The following is a 16,991-nucleotide window of genomic DNA, read 5'->3' as shown; positions in this document are numbered from 1 at the left end:
TATTTTGGGGGGCTTTTTTATTTGCTCAGAAAGGCAAGTTTTACAGTTTAGGGTCTTCACTGTGGTTTCTGCGTATTTTCTGCCGTGTCATATATTTGCCTTAGACGTTTGCTTTGATCGGCATTCTGAATGCTATTAAACTGATGTATCTGCAACTGTTGCAAGGCTGAGATTCCACATGTTTCTTGTTCTGCTTTTTTTTGAAGGCTCTCCTTGTCTGTGCCACCCCTTGATAGTTTGGATACTTGGAGGAAACCAGAATGGTTTCAGCATTCTGCCAGAAGATGAACAGCTTTGTAATGCTGTTAAATAGTACTTCTGAAACCTGGACATATTTGTAAATATACTAGCACGTGAGTAGGTTCTGGCAACACCACCTCCGTGGTGGTACCTTTCAAAGAAGCCTTTTCTCACCGTTTTTGGGAAAGCTGGAAACACTAGGAGTTGGATTCAATGATCGTTGTGGGTCCCTTGCAACTGAGAATGTTCTGAGATATCGCCTCTCACTTTCTTATAATCCCTTCACAACTATCAAATGCTGCAAAGTGATCTACAAATGTCTGCAAATTCTGAGCACTAGCTTCAAGACAGACTCTAAGTTTACACAATCATTTAAGTGGCAGCATCACCCCCTATGACACTCAGCCTTCAGGAAACTATCTTCAACTGAGGAAGATTTGTCTCTGACATAAGTTTCCCTGCAGTATTGGTGTAGATACTATCAGAGAAGGTTATATGCAGTTCCATTACAAGACTGGATCTTTTCATCCTTTCAGACAGCATTTCTTGTTGCTGGGTGAAATGTTGTCTGTTACAACTCTATTGACAACAGATAATCTTAGCTCAAATCACAGTCCGATCCAGACGGGATTTTAAACTGCTTTGTCATGCTAGCTGCCATCTGGTTAGAGCTTTTGAGATGTAGGTAGTTTACATATATCTGCATTGATGGTGGTGATAGCAGCAACTTACAGGTGTTGAGGCACTGAGTTACTCAAGTATTGCTCAGGTGCTACCTATTCACAACAGGGATGCTTTATTTAGTTTTTAACTTTACACTTTCTTGTTTCCTCGATGAGGAGGAAAGACTGTAATTAACCATCCAGATTGCAAGTGCTTTGAGAGATTAGTGGTGAAATAACAATAAATGAGTTAGATTATGCTTCTGGTCAGACTATAACTGGTTTTGTTCTCTGTGTCTCTCACAGGATACTATAGTTATCCTGGTTTCCCTCACATTTCTAGTCTATCCTTTAAAACTATTGAGTTTTCGTTTTCTGTAGTGTGCTTCTTTTTTAGGAAGAAAAATTAGGGGTGTCTGGAAAAGAAATAAATTCTCATCTCAATTTCTCTTTAAGCCATAGAAGAGCTACAGTCATAGCCATATGATTCAAAGCTTCCTTGAAGTAGTGGTTGAATTCTATGTCGTGAATTAGAAGTGAATACAGTGTTACAACGGAAGAGGATGGTAGTACTGAACAGCACCACAAGATGTCGTTCAAACAGTTTGTGGCATAGACCAAAACACAGCGAAACTCAGATTTCTTGATTTCCTGCTAGAAGAAGACCCTAAATCAACAAAATTAACTCAAATTGCAGCATGTATTTGCTGCCAGTTAAGCTTCCGTGTTTTATGGGTCTGAAATCAATTTACAGTTCCTCTGTAAATGTTAAGTTCAAACTTGTTTAGATTTTACACAATAGTATGACCTAGAATAAACCTATTTATTTTAAAAATTTTGCAGTGCCAGTAAAATGTAAAAAAAAAAAAAAAAAATTAAAATTTTTTTTTAAGGAAACATAGGATGTTCCCTAGACTTTATTGCTACTCAGGTGCCGAGAGTAAAGGTTGCAGTGCTCTGTCAATGTGTGTTTTCTGCTTCAAACTTGGTAACATCCACAGTATTTTGGATTTTATGTTGAAGGCAAAAAAATAAATTATTTTAGTGTGATGTGGTTAAAAGTATGTCCTGCCAACTGAAGTCTCTTGAATGCAAGAATGGTGCAATTGATATTGTATAACTGAAATTATGCAGTGGGTGGAAAACTTAAAACAAGAAATGCATTGTTAAAACTCAGCTGAGTGAGACTTTTGTAATTCTGTTCTATAAGAGCTTTGTTCCATAATACCAAAACTGGTGAAGCTTGCTTCCTCCCCAGTGGTGGATTGGTTTACCGTTTTCTGTATCTTACTTTGCAGTGCTGTAGTGCTGTTCTTATATATGAAGACCTTCTGTCTCACCAGAGTTTATTTGTTTAGAATTCACTCTCCTTTCCTTGAGGGGATTACAAATGATCCCAAGGTTATGGTTGCATTGCTGGTTGGGCTTCAGTTGCAGTGTTGATACTCATGAACCTTCTGCTTTACTACAGAAAGGGCATATGATTAGTGCATGACTTCTTTCAGTAACTGGCACATCGGAACTGTAGCAAAACTTGAAAGTCAATGGGTTTAATCTTACGGTGTTGATAAAACCAATAGAAAATAAATGTGTATTTTACCAGAGTGGAGCAAGTGTTTTCTTAATAATAGTTGTTTGGAGCGTGTCGATGCAGTGCCAAATGACATGCTGCAGATTCTGGATTCATATTTTGGTATAACTAGAAGTTTGCCATGGTTCCTGTAGGGAGACGAAGTAACTGAGAGAGAGGCCTGTATTAACACTGACATAGCTGTTTAAACTTCAGTGATGAATAGTTCAGCCTACCTTTTTTTTCCTGTAGAAGTGGGTAGCATTGCTCAATGGAATCTGTAATCCATCTCAGCAAGATGCCAGTTTTAGTGACCAAGTGTGTGCAGACCATAGTATGGCATATTCAGAACTTTTCTTTGGCTGTTCTTCGCCATAATCATCATGCAGAGTAAGGTGATCAAAGTGTTTCCTGACATAGGACTCCAGACTGTTACAGCTTAATCTTGTGACTGGCAAGATCTGAGGTTGTTTTTTGTTTTCTCTTTTGTTCCCTACACTCCACACACTTACCATACCCCTACCCCCGCCACCCCTTTTATCTTGGAACAGTTGTACGGACTGTGGTTTATTCCTCTTTTAATGGGAGGGGAGGAGAGGGCACAAGGAAGAGCACAAGAACTAGAAAATATTAACTGGTGTTTTTTGTTTACTTTCTGATAGTAACATCTATAAGATTAATCCAAACTGGTAGGTCTGTCACTGGTCCTATGACTGTACCCTTATCATATCTATAAATGGTACAAAGGTATGAAGAAAGCACTTTCATGTAGAAGGAAGAAAGTAGTGTATATCTTAAATGCCGCAACTGTAAAATACAAAAACGTAGAAGATAGTTAGAAACTGACTACCTCCATTTAACATTCACCCAGTGTTTCAACGAGAACATATTGTTTGGGATGTGTTTTGTGATGTCCATCGTGTTGTGTCATTGCAGATCTGTCATGTGTGATACTTGCCGTGAAAGTTAGGTGATGAGTTTGCATTTCTAATTTGCACTCCTTTAGCTTTCAAATTCTAATACTGTGGAATACAAGCCTGTGGTGGCAAAGATTGCAAAGGCAGCTGGGAACTGATTTCTGATATTAATAATTGACTTGTTGTCTTTTATGGTAGATGCTATACGAATACTAAAGATAGTATTTAATAGCACATACTTAGTTTTTCGTATAGTATTTCTAGTTATAGTCTATACCAGTGCTTTCAGCTTGCAACTTTTGAGGACAGTGGGCCTATATTTAAATAGGTGTTAAGACACTAGATTATGGCTTGGTAACTGGAGGGAAATCTTGTTAGGTTCTTACAATGTTGCATCATTGTTACATCTTACATTCTTATACTGTTACATCATTGGGCAGACATTTGTGAATCTTCTTGTTTTTCTGGTATTTTTGGTCTTTGAAAGTCATTCTACCTCTTTTTATTGTTAGGAAAAATGGCCGAGACTATATACTCTGGCAAAAGTTTGGAGTTTTTTTGCATCTGCTGTTGTTGGGATCATTGCTTTCCTGCTTTGTACAGCACCACATCATTTGTCAACTACCATATTATTAAATATTATTATTATACTATTATTATATTATATAATATTATTTAAACCTGGTATTGCTCCTGAAGTAATGAAGTTTGTATTTCATTTGTCTATAATATTTACCAAACTCTGTCAGAGTAGAATCTCTCTGAAAGTTTTAGCAGGGAGAGGCAAAGATATTCGCGCAGCTGAGGGTTGCTTGCATTTTCCTGAGCCCCTGGCAAGTGGAGATAAGTGATAAAGAAAGTATTTGTTTAGGACTGTGTATTGAGGAACTGTCACCTCAGCATAACTAATGAGTATAGAAACATGAACCGTAGTGTGACTGCAAAGCTTACATTTATGCTTTCTATTTTGAGGGATTTTATTTAAGGAGTGAAGTTTCCTTAAAACTTCTTAATGATCAAAAGGTGAAAATATTTTTACTGTACAATAGACTGTATTCCAAAAGACTGAAATGCATTTGCTTTTCCCATTGTTCATTGAGGCTGCTGATAAGAATTGTTTTTGGAGGGAAATGACCTTTGAAATCTACATATGGTATTTGTTTCTGGAAGCTAAAACAGCAAGGGAGTGGGTATCCTGTTACTTTGTAAGATTTTCTCTTATTTAGAATAGACATTACTCTTGACAGGAAAGCTTGGTTGAGTGCAGTAATTTTATTCGTTGGTTTTTTACATACTTCACTTAAAAGAATGGAACAAACCTCCACAGTGCTGGGCAAAATAATTGAGGTGTCTTGCACTATTAAGTCAGTTCTTAAAGGGAAAAACTTTGACGTTACACTGAAGCCATATCTAACTGTAGAAGAAAAAAGCCTTGCTGCTGGTGGTGATCCATGTGGCTGTATGGAGCAATATTTTACTCTGTAAGTATCTAATAGTTTCTAATCCTGGGTTATAATTTGTTAGAATAGATTTTTAAAAACCCATACAAACCATCAGTTCAAGTAACAGTTAATTTCCAAATGAATTAATCAAGAACTTGTTCTTTAATTCCTATTTTTCTTTATTTTTTCCCTTGCTGCTTTTCTCTTATGGAAACAAGGCTGGCTGAAAACAGGTCTTCGTATATAAATTTCTGTGGTTTATATCATCCCAGCTAACAGCTCAAAATGGTTTGATTTGAAGTGTATGATAGAATATTTTCTATAAGCATTTAGAAGTACAGATCATCATTGGACACTTCTTCTGTCTTCACATCTTAAATTCACTTTTTTATTTCTTCTTGTTATTTGTTACATTCTGGGAGAAAGTCTTCAGTATGTATTTAGATCTTGTTCTGTGTAACTTCCTCCGTTTTTTGTTATTTGATCCTCACGGTCAGATTATCATTTCTACATTTTCCACTTCATTGACATATTCTGTTTGTTTGTTTGTTAATTAGTATTCTTACTTCTGTTGGTTAATGAATCACTCATGATAACCGGTCCACATGCTCAGCTTTTCTCTTATTCTGGGCCAGTGATTTTTAAGTCAGTGAGTCATGGTTACAGTCTCCCCCTGCCAGAATTGCCTTTTATCCAGTTGGAGCTGATTCCACACTGTTTTTAAGTTGTCTTTATTAGTTTCCTCCTTGTCTTGGGGGTTCTGTAGAACATCCTTGTGACTCATAAATTTTGCATTCTTTGTCTGCCCTCAGGGGTGCACGCTTCTTCCCAAGTTTTGCTAACCTCACCTGGGGTCTGAGATCACTGAAACATGTCAAGCCCTAAACTTTAACAAGGCATTTCTACAGACAAGTAATTTGTCTTTCTAGCACACAGACCTGACTTCAGACTTGCTTGTTAGCTGCTATCCATTTCATAGATTGAGTCTTGTTTATTGTTGGCTAGTCTTGAAAGTATACAAAGATGAAATGGTAAATAACATCCTTTCTTAAGAAAATTTTTACATATTTCATGTTTTGCAACAGCAGTAGGAAACTGGAAGCAGGAACTTAGGATTAAAAGCAACTTTCTAAATCAAGTCCTGTCTTTTGCTGTGTAACTTTTACTGTGTCATACAGATTCTTGCACAGGTAAGAATTACGACTTAAGCAGAAGGAATTGGAGGTTTCTGAATTTCTGTATCCAGCTAGAGCAAAGTCTTGGGCAAGGTACTTCAAGCTGATCAAAAAGAACAGAGACTTACTTGATATCCTATGAAGAATAGGTGGGTAGGAATGGTCAGCAAAATAAGCTGTTCCTGTGGCCAAGAGTGATGGGAATAAAGAGAGCTGGCAAAAATTAAATCAAAGTTACACTTCCTAAAATGTTAATTGCAAATGGAACTGTACAGAGGGATTGAAAGGTAAAAAGCACAAATTATTGATATTTTGTGTACAGCCCCAAACCAACAAATACTTTATTTCTGTTATAAAAAATAAGGATATAGATCTGATGGGAAAATATGGAGTGACTAAAAAAAATGTGATGATGTACAGGTGAATACAAGCATCTTCTAATAAAATCAGAAAAATTTAGAGTTTAAGGTAGAGAAAGGTGTGCCTTTGTCCTGGAACAGGAATGCGGACAATAGGAAAACATGTGAGACATCGCAGCATTAGTTACTTTTAACAGACCTGTCAAACCTTGAGTGGTGTTACAAGAAGGTAGATTAGATGTTACCACTTGCCATGAAGATGGTGTCCAGCTATGATAAACTTACTAAGCTTATCTTAGCAGGATTCAAAACTGCAGGACAAAATTGAATGGTGAATTGAAAAGTACACAACCCAACAAATGTAGCAGTAAAAGACTGATCTTACTGATGTTTAAACAAGTCCAGGAGAAACTAAAGCCAGGAGTCCATGAGTAACTGAAATGTAAAAACCTTTGAGTGTGGTGCAGACAAAATAGAGAATTACCAGTGATATTTGGGAAGTGGTACTAAAGCAGGCAAGGAAATTGAATTCTTCTTTTTTTTTTTTTTTTTTGGTTGTTGTTGTTAAGATAATGATTAAATATTAAGCTGTCAAATGAAGTTAATATTTGTGATATAGGGAATTTGTAATAAGTTGGTCCAATTATTTCAAGAAACACTTGGTTTTGTAAAAGGAGTTGTACTTACAATTTAAGTTGCGTGTAGGTATCCGGAATTTTACGTGTGTTAGCTTAGTAGGAAATGCGTTGATTGTTTTCTTGGGTTTTTTTCCCATCTGGTTGCAGTTCTTATGTGGATGTATACTGAAATGTGGGCAATTTGGATTTCTTGTGGAAAGGCACAAAGCAGATGCAGCACTTGCACTGAAAAAAAACCCCTTTTTTAGGAAATCTCTATTAGAGTGACTCTGTCCCTTGCAAGTAGGAAAAAGTTTTTTTAAAAGTTTATGGCCAAATGAATGACAGTATTGTAACTAATGCCAGATTTGTCTTACACCCTTTTCTCCTTCCTATATGAAATTCTGAGGGCTGTGATAAATCAGAATATACCCAGGTTCTGCATTCACTTTTGAAATCTTGCCTGGATATATTTTGTCTGGCTGAGATGGAATTATTTTCCCTTTTAGCAGTCTTCATCATGCTGTGCTTTGTATTGGTGGTGAGAAGGGTGTTGGTAACACACCAGTATTGTAGCTATTGCTGAGCAGTGCTCACACAGGAGTCAAGACTGTCTCTCCAGTATCCCGTTTAACTAATAACCTGGAGGTGGGCAAGACCTTGAAGGATGTGGAGCCAGGACTCCTGGCCCAGGCAGACCAAGGGGAAATTCCATACCATATGATGACTTGTCATCAATAAAAGTGAAGAACAAGGAGAAGGGGTGGGCATTCTTTCTCCTGGTGTTGTTCTTCCAGAGCAACTGCTGTGTGTACTAAAGCCCTGCTTCCTGGGGAAGTGGCTGGACATCGCTTGCTGATGTGAAGTAGTGAATAAATATTTTGTTTTCCTTTGCTTCTGCATGCAGCCTTTGCTTTTGCTTTGTTTAACTGCCTTTATCTTGACACATGAGTTTTTTTCTATCATATTTTCTCACCCCCATCTTCCTTCATGAAGGGAGTGAAAGAATGTCTTGGTGAACATCTGCTGTTGAGCCGTGGTCTACACACCATGTTGCCTTTCACTTGTGTGGAAGTTCACAGGGTTTGTAAACTTGGAAAGTCTTCAGAGTTCTTTGGAATATTGCAGGTATCTCAAGTTTCTGTTTGCTTGTGCCTTTCAGTAAATCAGGCAATCCAGGTGTTACAAAAAGCTGTTTTTTCAAAGAATCTTTTGTGTAAACTTTTATAATCTGTAAGGGCAGTTAGACTGTGATTTGTTTACATCTAAAAAGCCAAGGAGGATGAGGTTTTCTTATTAGTGCTGGCTAATGAAAAGCTGTATCTACAAGACAACATTTCTTATTAACTTGATATTTTTGTGGCAGAATTTTATTTCTACTGTAAAAAGTGCTTGGACACTGTATGTGTCTAATCATCAGGCTGTCTTAGGCTTACAGCTTGTAGAACATGCTACACAGATCTGAAGCTTTTAATCCTGAGGACAAGGGATAGCAATTTACAGTCCAGAAAGGTAGGTAGGAGCAGAAGGTTATATCCTTGATCCTTAGTGAAATTCAGAGCATACTGAAGTCTGGGTTTTTCAGTGACTTACATAAGCTGATAGTATATTTTAACACGAACATGCCGACTTCTAGTTATTGCGTCGGGCCCTCACTGGGGGACAAGGGAGAAGTGAATGGATTGTTGGTTTAAACTAAGCTCTTCTTGTGCTTTAAGATTTCAGCCTTCAAGACAGGTTCAGCTAACAGCAGATTGAAGTTGCCTAGGTTTACATTATTGTTAGAATCTGATACATTCTTTTGCTAAACACTTCATTATACAGAATGTTATTAAATACAATAAAAAAGTGGGCAAGAGGGAGCAGTGCTTCACCATAAGTTACTGAACTGATGCAAGAATATAAAAATGGTATTCTGGTTTGATTTTTTTGGTGTTTCTCATTGATGCTTTACTGTATTTCTACCGTAGAAATGAAGACCTAAAACAAATGTTGGAAAGCAGTAAAGATTCTGCAAAGCTGGATGCTATGAAGAGGATTGTTGGGGTATGTGATTTTTTTTTTGTTTCTGTTTCTGTTTTTTAGGGAATATGGGAGTTTATTATTATTTTTATTTCCTGGATGGGAATAATGCTTTCCTTTTACAGATCCTGTACCAGATTAGCAGTTAAGTCTCTAAATGGTCTTTAAAAGTTGTGGTGATGAAATAGTAAAATTCTTAACTTGGAATTTTGTGTAGAAGTTGGTATATCTGGAAATATGCAGTCATATGCTTTTAAAATATTTATGTTACAATGGCAGTATGCCTATAAACAACTATTTTCAGTGAGACCTTGAGTAGGAAATGGCTCCTGAAGAGAAGCTTCAAATTTGTCAGACTGGAAACAACAAAAATTTGCAGAAATAAAATGACAAGTTGTATTTACTATTTTTATTTTATTAAATTGTGTGAGGTTTTTCTTTTTTGATCAAGCGTGATGCCTGAATATTTGATTATGTATTTCAGGTGAATGTGTACCCATAGAGGTGATTAGATAATGTTTAATGCCTTTGTATGTTTAAACCTTATAAACATAGGATTTAAACAAAAACATAATGAAGTTGATAGTATCCCTTTATTTCTTCTTAAAAGTATGGGAAGAATGTACTTTGGAAGATTGTTTGGTGTCCACTTGACTTCTTTGTTTTGGGGCTTTTGAATTTGTTTCCTGTTGTTTCTTCAGTCTACTCTGGATATGCTTTTTTGTTTTGCTTGGTTTTTGCATGCTTAATCCTGCCAAAGTATGTACTGAAGTGAGTAGGCACAGGTGGTATCATGTGATTGGGTTCTTTCCTCTGACTCCAGACCTGGCTTCTTCTCCCTTCACGATGGTTTCCAGTGATGAGAATTTTACTCAGGATGGTTGTCTTTTTGCCTGTAATCCCTTAGTCCTGCCAGAGACACCAGTTATCTGTGAGATCTGGATAACCTGTCAACTGTAACTTCATAATGTCTTTCTTTGGATTTGGAAAGGTTTTTTGATTCATCTTCTCCAACATGATGGAGGATTACTCAAGGGTTTTACCAATCTGGCATACAGATGAGCTGTTCCAAAAATCATGACCTCTATAAGTGGCATGGTAAACTTAGATTCTTCTGTGTCCCTCAGAAGAGATCTCTTTTATTTCTGGTTATTACTGTGGACAGGAGAGTTGTGGCAAGTTGCCCCTTGCTCCCTTGGTTTTCTTTTTTAAAAAGCTGGCCAAGTCTTTATCTGTATTTGGAAACTGTTGTAACTGAATGTAGGTGTGTACATATGTATATGGGGGAATTAGAAAACATTAAAATGAATCAGCTTTAATTTTTAAACCAAGGCTTTACTTTTTTTTTTTAATTTTCCTTTTTTTCTACGAAACTGCAGTCACTACAAATGAGTATGCAATGAGCAAACTCACTGATTTTAAATACCTGCTGCTGCTGAACGTTCAAAAGTTGAATGGCTTCTTTAATTTTCTGAAAGTGTGTGATACTGTGAAGCTGGAGATGTGTAGTTAGGTGTGATCCTTGATGGACTTAGGTTAAGTGGCTCAGGAGGTCTTCAGCAAGGTAAGGCAGAAATAATTGGACACATTCCTTCTTCTGCTCCTCCATTTTCCAATTCTGACAGTTCTCTCCAGTTACCAGATTTCTGTCCTTTTTAAAGTTCATTGTTCCTTGGTTTCTCTTTCTGTTCTGTGCACTGTGGGAAGTGCACTACTTCCCCAAATGACAGTGGGCACCTTCTGATTTTTGGATATTCCTCCCTTGCTCAGCTGCTGCTTAAAGTTCAAACAGCCTTTTAGCTTGTAAGGCTGACCATTACTTAACCACAAGTGAGTAGTTTGATTTGCTGGATCCTCTGTTTTCTGTTTGTTTCATATCTTCAAGGTATTTGCTGTTTCCTGTGCTATGTTTAAAGTGTGTTTCATACAAGACACCTGACACCGACATTAAAAACTCAAACAATGAGCTTTAAAGGTTAGGACTGGAACATTGCACAATATGAGCTTGAGGCCTTGGAACAGTGGTGATAATATTCTTGTGGAGCACAAAAGTGCTTCTGTGCTTACATACAGAGAGGAGCTTACATCTCTCAGGGATGTGTTTTTCAGAGATGAAAGGCTTCCTCCAGCCTTATTATTAGAGGAAAAAGGAATTCTGTTGTCAGAGTATTGTTAAACATGTCTCATTGGAATGCTTATTTTCAAAGTTTTAGATAGCTGATAAAACTGCATACAGAATCCACAACTTCTCTGGCCAACCTGTTTTACTGCCTCACCAGCCTCACAATGATTTTCTCCTAACATCTAGTGTAAACCCACCCACTGTCAGCTTAAAGCTGTTATCCCTTGTCCTATCATTACATACCCTTATAGAAGTCCCTCTCCAGCTCTCTTTTAGCCCCCTTTACATACTGGAAGGTGCTATAAGGTCTCCCCAGAGCCTTCTCTTCTCTGGGCTGAGCAATCCCAGTTCTCTCAGCCTGTCCTCACAGGGGAGATGCTCAGTAAGGTGTCCCTATGGAAGAGGGGGTAGTCTTTAAGGTCCCTGCCAATCTAAACTGTTCTGTGTGACTATAATTCTGTGATACCAACAGTTTTCTTAATATTTTAGTAGACTTTAAGAGGCTAAACCTTCATTTGTTTATATAGGCATGATAGAGAAGTAGCGGGAGAATGCTGGTTATGGCAGTTTTGGTGGCTGCTTCCTCCTTTGGGGTGGTTTGCAAACTTTCTCCTGGGGAGAAGATTCATTACAAAGAAAACCAAATCTGTCTTCCACAGAGTGACTTGAAACAATATAACTTCAAGCACAGAAGTAGTCTAGTTTTGATCTTTTCAGTTCTCCCTTATGCATGAAAGTACCTAAGCCTATTTTCAGCTAAAATATGGCATTCATGATCAATGACTTTTTTTTTTTAAAATCAGTGTGTTATTTTGTATGTTTCTTCCTCTATATGCATGCAATAAAAGAATTGTAACCTTTGGAAGAATATGAACAGCTCTGCTGGTTTAGAAATAATTTTTTGTATATACATATTCTACTATATGCATGAAAACATAAAGCTAATATTTCTTTTAAAACATTCACTGATATTACAACAGCCAGCACCAGATCTTGAAACCGGTTTGAATTTCTGTGGAAAAATCAGTAGAATTTCACTCTTGAGAGTTTCAGAACATAAGTTTAGGAAACAGTCACATGCCTGATTTCCCTCAGGGAGTATCATCCATGTCTGTGTGTCTCTCACATGGAAAAAAACGAGTACATGTTAGTGAATCTTGACGTTACACAGCACTTTTGCTAGAATGAAAGTTTTTGTGCAGAAACTCCAGGTGTATAAGACAACACAAATGGAGGATTGTCTAGGCACAGCTACAAAAATGACCTGATAGACCTTAGTCTTGTAAAGAATCATTACATTCTTTCAGGTTAATGATCCATGAGCTAAGGAGGAGCTACACGAATCGTTATGCAATAATGAATGAAAATACTCTTTTAAAAGACCCTAAATACATATTTACATGGTACACTGGAGCTAATACAGTTAAATAATCCCAGTAATGCATAGAGTCATACCATTGCAGTCTGTCAGGAAGGTCTGAGGATCATCCTTGTTTTTGAGTATTGTAGCTTCTGTTGCACCAAGATAAGATGATAATTTTTCATTCTGTCTTACTTCTCTGCAAGGCGTCTTGTTGCCAAGTTCTACCTTGTCATTCTGAATTTGGCATTTATTGTGGAGATCCTCATGTCCTGAAAGCAGTAAATTGATTTTAGAGTCTTAGTTAAAAACCCCTTGGAACTCATTTATTGTGCTTGCTTTTTCACAGTGCTTGTGTCACTTCCTGTGTTTTAATACAGGTGCAATAAGCAGTTCAAGATGTTAAATGGGTTAGATCAAAGTGTCATGCTGGGCAGCTGCTCTTACACCCTTTTCAAAGACTGAGTAATAGCTTGAACTACAGGTGCCTTCTTTCTTCTTTCCAGCATCCTTCTTCTAAGCTTCTCAGAATATGCAGTTGTCTTGGTTTAGATCGACAGCAGTTTACCAGGTGTTGCCTGCCTTTGCGTGTTCTTGCTTTTGTTGCATGAGATCCTAATTCTTCATGCTTTTGATGTGTTTTGTCAAGGAAAAAAACAGATCTGTGACTGGAGAATATGAAGTTTAATCAGCTGTATAATGTTAAGTAATGGTCAGAATGCAGTGGTTATGGACAGGAGTAACTGTAGCTGCAGAACTCTTGTTTTTTTATTGGATCCCTGAATATTTGTTGTTGCTTATGTATGTTGGACCCCAATGGATATCGGTGACAAGGGGTGCCTCTCGGGGGTCTGTACTGGGACCAGTACTGTTTGATATCTTCATTAAAGACATAAAAAGTGGGGTTGAGTGCACCTTCACCAAATCTGCAAGCAACACAAAGCTGCGTGGTGCGTTTGACGTGTGTGAGGGATGGAGTGCCATCCAGAGGGATCTGGACAAAGTTGTGATGTGGACCCTCACAACAAGGTCAAGTACAAGGTGCAGCCCTTGGGTCAGGGCAGCCCCCAGTATCAGCGCAGACTGGTGGATGAAGGGATCGAGAACAGCTCTGACAAGAAGAACTTGGACGCGCTGGTGGATGAAATGGTGGTTTTGAGCTGACAATGTTTGCTAATAGCCCTGGAAATGTGGCCAGCAGGTTGAGGAAGATGATTATGCACCTCTACTCAACTCTTGTACCAGAGTCCCAGCCTGAAGAGCTACATAATGTTCTGCAGTTCTCAGGACAGGAAAAACAGACACGTTAGAGTGGGTCCAGAGCAGGCCACAAAAGGGATCTGAGGGCTGGAGCACCTCTACTGTGAGGACAGGCTGAGAGAGTTGGGGTTATTCAGCCTGAAGAAGAGAAGGTTCTGGGGAGACATGATAGCACCTTCCAGTACGTAAAGGAGCCTATGTGAAAGCTGGAGAGAGACTTTCCAGTAGGGCCTGTGCTGACTGAGTGAGGGGGGATGGTTTTAAACGGAAAGACAAGGAATATTTTGCAATGATGGTGGTGAAACACTGGGACACGTTGCCCAGAGAGATGGTGAATAGCCCATCCTTGGAAACATTCAGTGACAGGCATTTGAGCAACCTAATCTGTGAACATCTTGAAGATGTTCCTGCTTACTGCAGGAACTTGATGACTTTTAAAGGTCTATTTAAAGGTAAAATTCTATGATTTCTTAGTGTGATTTTGTGTTTTCTGGTTAACTTGATGTTTGGCTGACTGAATCTTGTCTTTGAGCAAGACATGCAGATTCTTAAGAGCTGGGAATGCTTTGGGTCTGTATTCAGCAGCGCTGAACTTGGTGTAACTTCCTGTAACATGATCCTGAAATTCCAGGGTTTGCAGTTTAGACATAAAGTACTGCAAGACATTCTATATCTAAGCAGAACATTGTGCAGATATAATATATATGGAAGTATTTTATTCCTTCTTATGTACCTAGTTTCCTACAAATAACTTCCTTCTTTAGCTGTTTGTACAAGAACTGAAGCTAAGCCAGGGTTTTGATGTTTATGATCTTTATTGTGATAGTTTTATTGTTTGTGACATGCCTTGTTCATGATCAAACATAAGAACTTCCTTTAAAAGAAAAAAGTTGGTGGGTTGATTGATCTTGCTTTTACTGTGTGGCTTTTGTATATTCTTTTCTGTTCTGTATAAACACTTAATGGCCTTCTGGGTTTAACTTGCTATGGAAAATAACTTTGTTTTGTTTTTAAAGCGTGGTGGTTTTTTTTATTTTTCGCCTTGGTTCTGTTGCAAACCACAGTTGTTCCAGGGAAAAGGAGCGGGACTTAAACTTGTATAACTTCTTGGATTTTGTTTGGTGCCTTTTTTTTCCCACCCCAATTCTGGGAAGGTAATTCTGCAGGGCTTTTTGGATTAGGAACATCTTTGTTTTTAGTAATTTTGAAAGCATTAAAAATTATTTGCTGTCTTGTATGTTAAAGTCCAGTTCATGAATATCGCTCCAGCAAACTCATTACCAGCCAGCAAGCAAGATTTTTATTGTATGGATTGTGTGCTGTAAGGTCTAATAATTAAGAAAAACCCACATCTTTATCCTTGATTTCATAGAAATGAGATTTGAAATTCATATCTGTAATAAAGCAACAGAACCCAAACCACATTTTAATAAATTATATTGTTACATTACTAAGATTTGTCTCTTTTTTTTTTTTTTTTCAGATGATTGCAAAGGGAAAAAATGCTTCTGAGCTGTTTCCTGCTGTTGTAAAGAATGTTGCCAGTAAAAATATTGAGGTATTCCTCTCACTTGTTAAACATACTGTTATGGAAAATCTGTTTATGAAAATTTTATCTAGTTGTGTTAGACTTCAACATAAAGCATAAATCTCTAGTATCATTAATGAAACTTTTTAGGAGTTTATTTCAATAGTGGCATTATGATAATTTTATGCATAAACTAAGGAAACCCACTGGGTGATTTGGAGAAAGGAATACTAGCTCTTTACATTTTAAAAAAACTACTTAATTTTAGAAAGTTTGTGTAGTGTGGTGGTAGTTGAGGAAAGTTATTGGAGTTTGTTTGAAGTGTGGTGCTTTTTGCAAAGCTTGGGTCTGTGCTACATTGTATTTTTAAATGTCTGTTGCAGATCAAAGCTGAAAGGTAATGGCTGGGTTAAAAAAAAAAAAAGTGTGTTCTTGCATCTGTATTGGGCGTTATTAGACACCAAGTAGCTTGCTTCTGTATTTTTTGTTGTTGTTGTTTCTCATAAGAAAGCATGGGAAAAAATCCATCTTGGAGTAGTGTAAATCAGTGAAAATATATTTCCAGAATGCTAAAAACTGGCAGTTGTGTTAAACGATGATGTGTTTAAATCCACAGGGTTACTGTTGTATAACCACAGGGCGTATGTAGAAAATGTAGCTCCGATGCTCACTAGCATTACTGTGCATACACTGACAGCTTCCCTGCAGAAGTGTCAGAGTTATAGTTGACTTGACAAATGAGATTTCGATAAAAATAGCATCTGTAAGTTTGTAGTTTGAGACCTCATGGTGCTTTAACAAGCATCAGTTTGATGAAAGTAGAATGAACATACAGTGACTTTAGTTACTTCCTACTGCTCAGGATTGTAATTTTTGAAAAATGTGGACAACAGTTGTTTGAAGTATTGGGTTTTAAGGAGAGAAGTCATTTGAATGCATGCTTCAGTTCTTCTGAAAACGCCTTTATTATTTTTATATGTCGTCTTCAGCCTTTATTATTAATGGGAACAAAAATATTTGTTCCCTCTGGCTTGTGGCACTGAAGATTATATTTCCTATAATAATGGCATCAGCAAACTCCTTTCTCACTCTAACATGCCATGATATAATGGATAAAATATCAGTTTTCTTCCATATTTACATGAATGGATAGTAATAGTCAAGTTTGAGTTCAATTTTAGCTTTAAAGAAATTATTCTTTTTTAGTTACTACTTTGAAGACTGGGTTTTTTTGTTCTTTGAGAGAGTGGATATATTTGGCCAAGGCCAAATATTGAGCCCTGATAAGTCAAGGATGTGTAAGTGTGCAAAGATGCAAATTCAGAGTCTTTCAGGAACTTACTGTATTAAAATAATTTTAGAAGTTGTACTTGTACTTTTAGTAATGGGCAGCAAAAAGATATGGTACGAGAAAACAGATTAGTTAAATATTCTGTTCCACTGCAATTTGTGTTTGTAAGTTATGAGTAGTCTTTAGTCCAATTTTGTACATGGAAACCTTACACAGGGAGGAGTACCTTAAACTTTATTATTCATCTGGAGTGTTTTTAACTGTTAGGGTTGGAACCTCTAGTCTGATAGAGGCAAGACTGTCCCAGTTCCAGGCTTTAAGCCCAACCAGTGGTGAAGCTGAGACTGTGTCCATGGTAGGTGTGTGCATACACATAAATACTGTATCTATTTATATACAGAGCAAATATGTATGTACAGAGGCAAC

The 16,991-nt window shown here is 37.4% G+C and overlaps 1 protein-coding gene across 4 annotated transcripts in view; it reads left to right on the top strand.

The window, feature by feature from the left end:
• The window catches only part of AP3B1 (adaptor related protein complex 3 subunit beta 1), a 155,669-nt gene that overhangs the window by 5,527 nt on the left and 133,151 nt on the right, over positions 1-16,991 (top strand). The window contains exons 1-3 of one of the 4 annotated variants that reach the window (XM_066180772.1): positions 4,821-4,870; positions 8,953-9,028; positions 15,230-15,304. In XM_066180772.1, the coding sequence (XP_066036869.1) occupies positions 4,851-4,870; positions 8,953-9,028; positions 15,230-15,304 (171 nt within the window). In that variant the 5' untranslated portion in view covers positions 4,821-4,850. Of the gene's footprint in view, positions 1-4,820; positions 4,871-8,035; positions 8,111-8,952; positions 9,029-15,229; positions 15,305-16,991 lie in introns of those variants that run through there. The other 3 variants (XM_066180770.1, XM_066180773.1, XM_066180771.1) reach the window with 3 other exon arrangements.

Source organism: Chamaea fasciata, unplaced genomic scaffold (assembly GCF_029207755.1).
Source record: "Chamaea fasciata isolate MVZ Bird 193981 ecotype frontalis unplaced genomic scaffold, bChaFas1.0.hap1 SCAF_4, whole genome shotgun sequence".
NCBI classification, from domain to species: domain Eukaryota; kingdom Metazoa; phylum Chordata; class Aves; order Passeriformes; family Sylviidae; genus Chamaea; species Chamaea fasciata.
This window is presented reverse-complemented; position numbering and strand designations above follow the sequence as displayed.